Source organism: Leptonychotes weddellii, chromosome 4 (assembly GCF_054177405.1).
Source record: "Leptonychotes weddellii isolate Sample4059 chromosome 4, ASM5417740v2, whole genome shotgun sequence".
Lineage (NCBI taxonomy): Eukaryota > Metazoa > Chordata > Mammalia > Carnivora > Phocidae > Leptonychotes > Leptonychotes weddellii.
In genome coordinates, this window is record NC_138372.1 from 56,470,915 (window position 1) to 56,482,358 (window position 11,444).

The 11,444-nt window shown below is 38.9% G+C and overlaps 2 protein-coding genes across 2 annotated transcripts in view; one reads left to right on the forward strand and one right to left on the reverse strand.

The window, feature by feature from the left end:
- The window catches only part of LRRC53 (leucine rich repeat containing 53), a 14,361-nt gene extending 8,349 nt beyond the window's left edge, over positions 1 to 6,012 (reverse strand). The window contains 2 exon segments of the mRNA XM_081816792.1: positions 2,596 to 3,411; positions 5,910 to 6,012. Of these exon segments, the coding sequence (XP_081672918.1) occupies positions 2,596 to 3,411; positions 5,910 to 6,012 (919 nt within the window).
- Positions 1 to 11,444, forward strand: part of TNNI3K (TNNI3 interacting kinase) — a 280,406-nt gene that overhangs the window by 212,449 nt on the left and 56,513 nt on the right. The gene's annotated exons all lie outside the window — the stretch shown is intronic.

Here is an 11,444-nt window from a genome sequence, read left to right on the forward strand (position 1 = left end):
TCTTAAACACATGCATCAGCCATTGAAATGAGAGTAGGCATAATCTGATTATAGGATAAAGTTTCTCCTCTAATTGTGTATGAATGGCGAGGAACCACTCATTCTCCTGCTGTTGATGCTAGAACTATGTCTACATCACATTACCACTCAGGTATGGTCACTTTCTATTAGTGCAGAGAGCAAAAAGCAGCAAATGAAGCTTGTAGGCAGGCTGAATGTGCTATTAAGAAGATGGTTGAATTTTCATTGCCATGGGCATTGTTGCTATTTTTAAAAAGTGTTCTAACAATCTTTCTGAGTTGGAAAAACAACAACAACAGCAAAAAGCAAATTTAATGATAAGTCCTTGTTGGAAATGTTACAGCTTCATGAAATCTTTCTCTTTTCATCAACCAATTCACAGAATACGAGGTTTTAAGATGTTAGCATTTAATGCCAAATAACCACTTATTAGTTTTAAATTCACTGAATATGATTATTTATAGTCCCTGGGATTGTGAGGATTTATCTATAGCCAAAGAAGGAAAGGGAATCAGGGGTCAAATTATAGTTCTAAGTCTTTTCCCCACAATCTACAGGTATAGATTATTAACTACATTTTTACTTCCGAAGGAGTAAAATCTTAGTAGAATAAATTGAAGGGTCAGATTTTTTTAAAGACAAATATTTCCTAAAAACAGCATCCTCAACAATCACTTAATGAGAGATATATAATTATACTTTCACACATTATAACTTAACATGTGTGTAATCATACTTATAACTTATCAGAATTTGTCCATGCATAATAAGCTTCCTACTATTTTGACAAAACCTTTGAATCTTCCAGAATTTATACCCATCTCTACACTAATGTAAGTTGTTAGTAAATTTTTTTCTGAAAATAGATATAGAAAATACCTAGATGCTGAAAATTAGTCTATTGTAATATTTCCAAAATGATGCCCTACAAAACACTAATTTAACAAAATCCTCTGTGAAAAAAGAGTTAATGGTTAAATAAATTTGAGAAACACTCCAATTGTATCTTCCTCTTAAGGATTCATAATGCTCATTAGAAACTGAAAGGCAATGAGAAAAATGCTGCAATAAAGAAGCCTATTTCACTTTGTTTAATCCAGCATTACCCAAATCTATTTGAACCCTACAACATGTTGTTCACATGTGCATCTGTGTATGTTTTTATTGGAATATCTATTAATTGTTCCGTAGAACTAGCACTTGAGTTCTAGTACTCTAGTACATTTAAAGTAAAACTCCCTGCCCTATTTGCTTTTGTCTTTTATGGTAAATTATTTCTTAACACATATAATTACTGACATGGTTACACAGTTTTTAAAATAATTTATCTTTCCAAGAGGATTTAAATTCACTTCCAACTGAATTTGATTACTGCTGATGGTAGTTCCATTGTTTAGACCTGACGCTGTTCTCTATCTATTCTGATTAAAAGTGTAACTGTCAGGAGTTAAAAATCTGATGTTCAGGTTTCACTGGAAACCTGCTATAGAATAATTATTTATAGCACATATTCAAAATACATCAGTTCAGTCCTGGATGTCATTTGCAAGCCTCTGGTTTTCTAGCTTTGGGGCACCCCACCCCTCAACACACACACACACACATACCTCTCATCACCATGGTTACCCACAAGCCCAAAGGATTTCACCATGCACTGTAAACATAGGGGGAAAACATACATCCAGGTAGATAACTCAAGAAATCTCATGTATATTTGGTCTTCGACTAATGACACTAAGTATCACTTTATATCATTCATCCAGTGAGAGGTAACAATGATGCATAGTTAAGAAATGTTTAAACTACCATAGAGAAATTAAAGAGTTGAAAATTATCTTCTCCTTAGTCAGTCTGGGGAGGTATGGGCCAAGTTTATGAATGAGTTGATAAACAGAAATCTTACAAGAATTCAAAACTCCCAAATAGGCGGAAAGCAAGGCACAGAGAGGTTAAATAACTTGCCCAAGGTCACATAGCAAGTGAGAGGTGAGCCAGGATTCAAACCTGGGTAATCTGATTGCAGAGCTCATACATTTAATCACTGTGCTATCCAACCACTATAGAGCAGGATGCATGGGATTGCCATAATATCAACTCCTCGTGCACCTGGTTAAGCCCACTGATTCTTACTATACCACAGAGGGGCACACAGAAGTGAGTACCTTGAGGAAAGAGACAATGTCTCATCACTTTTTAATCCCTATTTCTAGTGTTTTAATGAATGTCCCAGCACTCCATGGCAAATGGATGATTGATAAAATGTAGATATTATTCCTGCATTACAGACAAGAAAACTGAAGTCTAAATGGCAAGGTAACTGACTCAGGATTACAGTGGTTATTATACCAAGACTAGAGTTCTTGAATTCTGGTCCAAGACCCTTTCCTCTGTTAGCTTCTCTGCAACAGGAAATTCTTACAACCTGGGCCAGGTCGGTCAACATCCTCCCACATCTACTCACAACCTCTCCCTTCCCCAAGCCTTGGAAAATTTCCCCAAACTGCCTGGGAAAGGCATCATTTAGTGTATTTTAGTAACATGGAGATGAGCTGGGCACACTTCTCCCTGGCATACCTGCGAAGCCAAGGACAGTCAGCAGGGCCACATCCTGCCCTGGGAGGAGGGGACTTCTGTCCTTTAGAACCAGAGTGACGTTGGAAACCTTGGAATCACAGTTGGTCTCAGACAGCTTTAGCACACTCTTTGCAGTGCCCACAGCAGTGGCCGACGGCTGACACCTTAGGTCCTTGGCATTCCTGAGCATTCGAGCAGAAGACTTAACGTAGTTTCTTAAAAACCGGGCAAGGGGGTATAGATCACAAGAGCAGCTCCACTGGTTCTTATCTAAACTCAGAAGGATTAGCTGCTTCAGTGGAGTGAAAACATCCGGCATGTGGGCCAACCTATTTCGAGAAAGGTCCACTTCCTGCAGTTGAGGCAGGGGCTGGAAGGCATCTTTCCCAATGTAGGAAATAAAATTGTTAGATAAATCCAGATGCCTGAGACTGTGCAGCTTCGTGCCTCCAAAAGAACTGCCTGTCAGATTAGTGATCTGATTCCCATCCAGTTGGAGCCGGGTCAGGCCCTTGGTGTTCCTGAACCAGGAGCCTCGCAGGGTGCGCAGAGCATTATTGCTAAGCACCAGCACCTGCAGACCGTGAAGCTTGCTGAAGGTGCGATCAGTGAGCGAAGAGCTGGATATTTGGTTGTGCTCCAGCAACAATGTCCGCAACTTTGAGAGGCCGTGCAGGGCATCTTCCCGAACATCCTCGATGCCATTTCTGCTCAAGGAGAGCAAGGCAAGATTAAACAAGAGGGACAGATTTGTGCTCTCTATAGAGGCGAGGTATCCATCAGTGATGATTAAAACCCTCGTGGTCACAGGGGCTGCTGTGGGGAAGAAAAGCACAGACTAGAAGCAAGATACACACAAGTGGGAGGGGAGTGCGGTGGAGAGCAAAGATACTCAATGCCCTCTGAGCAATCTTACCACCTGGGTAAGAACAAGAAACAAAATGAAAATAATTCCCTGATTTCTCGGTTGAAGGGGAAGCTGACTCTTTACCAGAATGATGGATTTTTATGTTCTTTGTTTCTATGACATGTTTATTTGAGACACATAAACCCATCTGTTCCTTTCGATGTCAGAGTTAATTCACTGTTTGGAATTATCACCATGGATGTTTTTTCTTTGAAGGTGGCTTTTTAGGCATCCCATGTACTGACCCGCTGCAGCCCTGCCGGCCCGAGACAGGTTCGCCCATGAGCCACACCTGTGTCTGCGATTCCTAGCCAGTTTTCCACTAGCAGTGCATATTAATGCTGTGAAGTCAGTCATCTTTTCTCTCAAACCGAAAGGTATAAGTTGGGTGGGAGGAGTGAGAAGGAGGGTTGGGTTTCTGCTTTTTTTTTTTTAATTTTTTTTAATTTATTTATTTGACAGAGAGAGAGATAGCGAGAGAGGGAACACAAGCCGGGGGAGTGGGAGAGGGAGAAGCAGGCTTCCCGTGGAGCAGGGAGCCCGATGCGGGCCTCGATCCCAGGACCCCGGGATCATGACCTGAGCCACAGGCAGACACTTAACGACTGAGCCACCCAGGCGCCCTCTGCTTTTTATCTCCAGGCTAAAAGTTGGCAACTTGGTAAGGATCTATATTCTCTCCAGATGACCTGAGGATCTGTCAGTGGGGTTCTCATTATAGTCTGGGCCATCTTGGCCTCCTCTCTAATATCCGTTCCCTCCAATAAAGTACATCATGTGATGACAGGTGGTACTCAGGGCCTCCAACTGTTAAATCCCTTCACCATAATCACCTCAGAGCTATCACTGCTCTGCCATTAGAAATCAAAGCGTTTTAACTCAATAAAGATGTATTATAATCAGGAGTTATTGTAACACATCTTTATCATGCTAAAATTGTTTTGACTGCAAATGACAGTGTCATAAAGATGGAAGAGTCCATTGTCCCTGGGAGGTCTACAGGTGGTATTAGAACAATCAACCACGAGGGGAGCAAATCACAATCCCCTTAGGAAATCCAGACTACACTGCCGAAACAAAGAGATTTTTAAAATGTAAAAAAAGGATTTTCACAGTGCCTTCTTTTGGAAGAATTGCTCCCATCTCTACAGCACAAACAAGCTTAAATCATGGTGTGTGTGTGTGTGGTTTTTATTTAGTATTTATCACTGATTATTTGAATTCTATTAGTTCTGGCCAGTTTAGCATTTCGTTTTTCTCAATATTGTTTTTGCTATGGGTTAAGGGAGTTTTATTTTTATGGATCCCCGGTTCTCTAGGGATTTGTCGACTCTGAGGGAGCAGGCTATTGATTCTGTCAATTACTTCTTGTCTAGGAATAGACAGAAGCTCCACTCACAAGTCAACCATTTACTACTCTGTGTTTATGAAATTTAACTTCGTGAATGTGGCATTCTATAAATGAGAAGGAAGATATAGAGGTGCTGCAATGTTTCTTACAGACATCAGCTATCTCTGATCAGAAAAAAAATGTAGTGACTTTGGGAAATGTATTTGAGAGGGTAGGAGTTTAGTGTTTAAGTGTTTTCAATACTAACTGGAAACAGTGTACAACCAACTAGCCTTGAAACTGTCTCTCTCATGTCAGGGATGATGATAACTTCTATCTCTTAATTTTCATAGAGTCATAGGATTTTAGAAATGAAATCATCCACTTTCACTCCATCTTAACTCAGACTTGTTTCTGAAAATTTTCCATTGGCAGAGCTTATAGCTTGTTTATCTCTTCTTGGATATCAGGATGTAAATCACATTCTCCTCAAATTTGTTAATAAGGTGTCTTATTAAATTGTTGACTTAAGCAAGCAATATGTAGTGAATACAGGCAGTGCATCTTGTTAGCATTTCTACAGCTCATTTACCACCAATAAAAAAAGACTAGACTTTCAAAATTAGATGCACTTTGATAATAATCTGTTTTGCTAGTACATCACTTAATCTTACTAATGCTGAACAATTGCAGTTCAGGTTTCTGATTCATTGATATTTTTTCCAGCAAGTGGTAGGGTTCAAAACTGCACAAAGTATGGACAAAAATATAATCAAAGTGATTTACTTTTTTCTTCTATTAAAAAAAAAGTGTGTGGTTGCATGAAATAGTAGTATTCTTTTGTAATAGCAAAATATCTCAGTCACCTCTGAAGGTCTTAACATAGTTTTGGTTGAGACCACCAGGAACAGGAAAATAAAATAATGTTAACAGTCTCTCATCACTGTGAAAGACTTGCTCTTTGAAAGTTTACCTCTATCAGGCTGAGCCCAGAGAGCCCTCAGCACGATGAAAGCCATGGCAACGAATTTGTCAGATACACTGAACACTGCTTTTTAGAGCTATTGGTTTTATTACCTACTATATAGGTTAGCTGGTGACAGAGGGTTACATCTCTGACGCACACCACACATGACGCAGGACAAGCTGCCACCAGCCGTAACACGATGGCAAAGAGCATGAGCCATCCACCTGAAAGGAGAGGACAAAGCACATCATGATGTTGGCATTTATTATCCATGATTTCAGTATGTTCAGCTCATGAGGCATTTGGGTAATTTCTTCTATTTAGTGAGCACCTTGGGTTTTCACAAGATGCCAGATAAATAGCTAGAATTCTTAATTTGTATATAATTTAAACCAAACTGCTAAAGCATTTGACCATAAATTTAGAGAGTTCATCCAGAGCACACCCATTAGAATAGTTTATTTAAAAATTAAATTCCTCGGGGTGCCTGGGTGGCTCAGTCGTTAAGCATCTGCCTTCGGCTCAGGTCATGATCCCAGGGTCCTGGGATTAAGCCCCACATCTCATTGGGCTCCCTGCTCAGCGGGAAGCCTGCCTCTCCCTCTCCCACTCCCCCTGCTTGTGTTCCCTCTCTCGCTGTGTGTCTCTCTCTGTGTCAAATAAATAAATAAATAATCTTAAAAAATTTAAATTACTCTGTAAAATACGTACAGCTTGTTGAGCTTTTGCACATACATTATCTTATTTAATTCTTTTAATTCTGCAACGCAATTGGAGGCTGAAAGACTGAAGTTTGGAATGGTTCATAAACCATTTAAAGTTACATAGCTAGGGGCGCCTGGGTGGCTCAGTCGGTTAGGTGACTGCCTTCGGCTCAGGTCATGATCCTGGAGTCCCCGGACTGAGTCCCGCGTCGGGCTCCCTGCTCGGCGGGGAGTCTGCTTCGTCCTCTGACCCTATCCCCTCTCATGTGTTCTCTCTCTCTCATTCTCTCTCTCTCAAATAAATAAATAAAATCTTTAAAGTTACATAGCTATTTCATATTTAACCTCACATCTTTTAACTCTGTCTAGTTTCTCTCTAGTTTGCAGAAGTTAATCTCAGGCACTGCGTCTTACAGAAGTACAAACGAATTATTCTTTGCAGATTTAGATGCCATACTTAGAGAGGGAGTCTGGAGGAGCACCAAGATCATAAGCTCTACCTAGCTTTGAATTCAGCTCTGCTATTTACTGAACATAGTATCTTAGGTAAATTACTTATTTTTTCTTATTTTTTTGCCTTTTCATGTTTAAAATGGAAATAGTAACAGATGCCTACATTATAGAGTATACCGTAAAAAGTAAATGGAATGCTCTAAGTGTTTAATAAATGTTAAATTTTACCATTATTTTTATGCTTTTTCAGCCCCCCAATGAAATGTTAACATCATTTGGATATAATATTCCAAAAAGCCCATTTATTTATATTTTTCCCCAATATATTTTATTTTTTGTTTGTTTCCCCGATTGATTTAGGGGGGAAAAAAACTTGAAGCACATTATAATAAAAATGCTCTACCTATATAATAACATAGTTTGAGAATTAAATAAAATGTAAATAAAACATAGAATCATGAATTCTGTCATTCATTCAACAGTCTGTACTGAATGCCTTCTGTAGGCCGAACACTGCTAAAGGCACTGGGGATAGGATAGTGACAACGATAAATCCCTGCCCTCATGGGCAATGAATAAATAAACATGGAAATATGTATTAAGTCATCCGGTAATAAGCGCTATGGAATAAATAAAGCAAGAAAGAGAGCAGATTGCACTAGTTTGGGGGTTCTAAAGGAAAACCTCTCTGATAGAGTAACATCTGAACAAAGACCTGGAGAAGGTAAAGGCACTGGTCAGTCCAGGCGGAGAGAATGGCCGGACACAGCAGGAAGGGAGAGTCAGGCAATAGTGAGGGCAGGCTCTGCGCACCTTACAGATGAATAAAAGGGTTTTGCTTTGTATCCAAATCAGATGAGCCTAATTGGGGCTTTTATGAGTGGCTTTACTTAATCTGTAGTACATTTTAAAATGATTATTTTAGGGGCACCTGGGTGGCTCAGTCGGTGAAGCATCTGCCTTCTGCTTAGGTCATGATCCCAGGGTCCTGGGCTGGAGCCCTACATCATTTGTCTCCCTGCTCAGCGGGGAGTCTGGTTCTCCTTCTCCCTCTGCCGTTCCCCCTGCTTGTGAGCTCTCTCACTCTCTCTCTCTCAAATAAATAAAATCTTATAAACAAACAAACAAAATGAGTAATTTTGGCTACTGTGTTGGTTACTATAGTTATGTAATATAGTTTGGAATCAGGGAGCACTATGCCTCCAGATTTATCCTTTTTCAAGATTGCTTTGGCTACTTGAAGTCTTTTATGGTTTCATACAAATATTAGGATTCTTTGTTCTATTTTTGTGGAAATATGCCTTTGGAATTTTGGTAGGGATTGCATTGAATCTGTAGATTGCTTTAGATAGTATGGACATTTTAACAATATGAACTCTTCCAATCCATGAGCATGGAAAATCTTTCCATTTATCTGTGTGTTTTTTTCAATTTCTTTCATCAACATCTTACGGTTTTCAATGTACAGATCTTTCACCTCCTTAGTCAAATTTATTCCTAGGTAATTTATTCTTTTTGATGTAATTATAAATGATATTGTTTTCTTAATTTCTCTTTCTGATAGTCCATTATCAGTGTATAGAAATGTAACAGTTTTTTGTATATTTGGTTTTGTATCCTGCAGCTTCTCTGGATTTGTTTATTAGTTCTAACAGTTTTTTTAATGGAGTCTCAGGGGTTTTCTATATATAATATCATGCCATCTGCAAATAGTTTTACTTCTTTCGTTCTAATTTGGGTGCTTTTTATTTCTTTTTCTTGCCTAATTACTCTAGTTAGGACTTCCAATACTATGTTGAATAAAAGTGACAAGAGGGGGCATTCTTGTCTTATTCCTGAACTTAGAGGAAAAGCATTGAGCTTTTCACCATTAAATATGATGTTAGCTACAGGTTGGCTACCATTTTGGGAATACTTTTGATAGGCAAAGAACAGAAGCAGCAAATGTACTTACAAGGCAATTATAATAATACAAGAAAGAGATGATTGTGGTTTAGATGAAAAAGAGAGGTAGATCATGGATAATTTTTTCATTATCATGATGCAATTTAATATAACAAATTTGAGCTCAAACAAGCTATCCTGTGCAATGGAACATGCTAGGTATACAGAAGTATATAAACCATTGCTTACTCTCAAAACACTTTCTAGATAGTGGCATAAACATGTAAATGCCTAGTTATAACACAAAGAAGAATGAAGTAAATCTAAAGAAAGGTACAAAATTATTTTGTGGAATCCCTTGAACACTTTAAGAAGGATATATCTTGTGAATTGGGCTTTGAAGAGGGCAGAGGATTTCTACAGGCAGAGAATAAGAGTTAGATAATTCCAGTCTAAGAAAATAGTAAGAAAAATGCCTTGCATCAGGCAAAAGATCTAATCTCAGTTCACTTCTTCAAACCTACCTGAGCTGCTTAGAGTCTATTCCATGCATATGTGGTCCAGAGGCCAGCCAAAGATTTAAACAGAATTTATATGCAGATTCTGGGGCTCCCTTTCTTAGACTCTTTTTTTCCAGAATCTCCCCCATTTTCTAGTGCTTATGCATGATAAACAGGATTCTAGGATGACCCCAAGTTCCCTGTCCCCTGGTATACGTACCAAGGATAATCCTCTCCCCTTGATTATGAGAAGAACCTACAAATATGGTTAAATATTACTCCTATAATTATGTTTCCTCATATGGCAAAAGGAAAATTTTCCTGGGTAGGCCTGATCTAATCAGATGGGCTCTTTAAAAGCAGAGAATATTTCTCCAGTTGGTCACAGTGGAAGGAAGAGAAACATGTCCTTGCTGCCCAGGAAGAAAGCAAATGGCCCTGTTGTGAGCTACTTATAGGAACCATGTGGCAAGAAACTGTGAGCATTCTCCAGAAGCTGAGAGTCATCCCTAAACAACTATTGGCAAGAAAACAGGAGCCTGAGTCAGACAACCACAAGGAAATGAATAATTCCAATAACCAGTGAGCTTGGAAGAGGCCTTGAGCCTCAGATGAGAATCACAGTGCTAGCTGACACTTTGATTTTAGTCTGGTGAGATCCTGAGCAAAGGACCCAGTTAATTTTCACTCAACTCCTGCCCATAGAAACTATGAGATAATAAAAGGGTGCTGTTTTAAACCACTAAATTTGTGATAATTTGTTACAAAACCATAGCTAATATACTGATTTCCCTGAATTTTGCCCTCTGTTCTTTAAGCAAGCAAACCTGTAGGCTTTCATAAGAATTTTGGTTGTTCCCTAAGATGTAGATGGGGCCTACCCTTAGGGTAAATTTTGTAAAAAAAAATAAAAAGATGGAAAACTAACTCCATGCCCTTCCTTTCTTCCAAGTGACTCCCCTCCAGAAGCTCCTGGCTTTTGTTCCCTCTCTACTGCCTTTAGGTAGCTGTCTTTTACATTTTGTCCAGAGCTTATAATTGTCTGGGGGAAGGTTGATCCACTATAAATGCTACCTGTTCATTCAGATTCTGGATACCTTCTGAAGGAGAATGAATATGATTTGCTGGTGGATTAAAAGCAAGAGTATGACAAAGAGAGAAGTCAGAGATTATTCTTTGGTTTTTGGCCTCTGTTAAGTGAAAGGATGGAGTTGCCATTTACCAAAGCAGGGAAGACTATAAATATAAGAATTTGCATATGTGAGTTTAGAGTTTAAGGGAGTATACTGGGCTAGATATAGATATTGGGAGTTGTTATTTAAAGCCATGAGACAGAATTAAACCCTCAACAAATTAACTCTAAAGAGAGATGAGAAGAGACCCAAAGCTTGAGTCCTGATACAATCCACAATTTAAAGATGAAAAGGAAAAGTGAAACTAATAGAGGAGACTGAGAAAGAACAACTTGAGAAGTAGTGACCCCAAATCCAATTAAAGAATGTTTCAGGCACAAAGGAATGATTATCTGCATTTAATGCAGTGCCAAGTAAGATGAGCTTTGAGATGTAACCTCTGAATTTAGCAATGAGGAGGTAGGCCTTTGTATCCTTGACAAGAGCAGGTGTAGCAGAGTGTTACAGAAGAAAGTCTGATTGGGGTGGAGGATACATGGAAGGAGGAAAGTAAGAGACTGCAAATTTAAGCAGTTCTTTGGAGCGATTTTGGTGACTAGAGAAAATGGAGCAGTACCTTGAGGAAGAAGTGGAGTCAAGAGTTTTATTTTGTTGCTTATTTCTTTTTAAGATGGAAGAATTTATAGTATGGTTATATGTTGATGGGATTAAACAATAGAAAGGGAACATTGGTGATGCAAAGAAGTAGAAAGGGGAATTATTGTTAGAGCAATGCCCTTGAGTAGATTAGCAGGGTTAAGAGTTAGTACACAGTGAAGGAAGTGACCTCAGATAGAAAGGCAAAATTCATCCATAGAAATGCGAGTGAAGGCAAATTATGTGGATTTAGACATTGGTGGGTGGTCAATGTAGTAGTGGGAATTAGACATTTTTTTTTATTCTTATGTTAATCCCCATACATTACATCATTA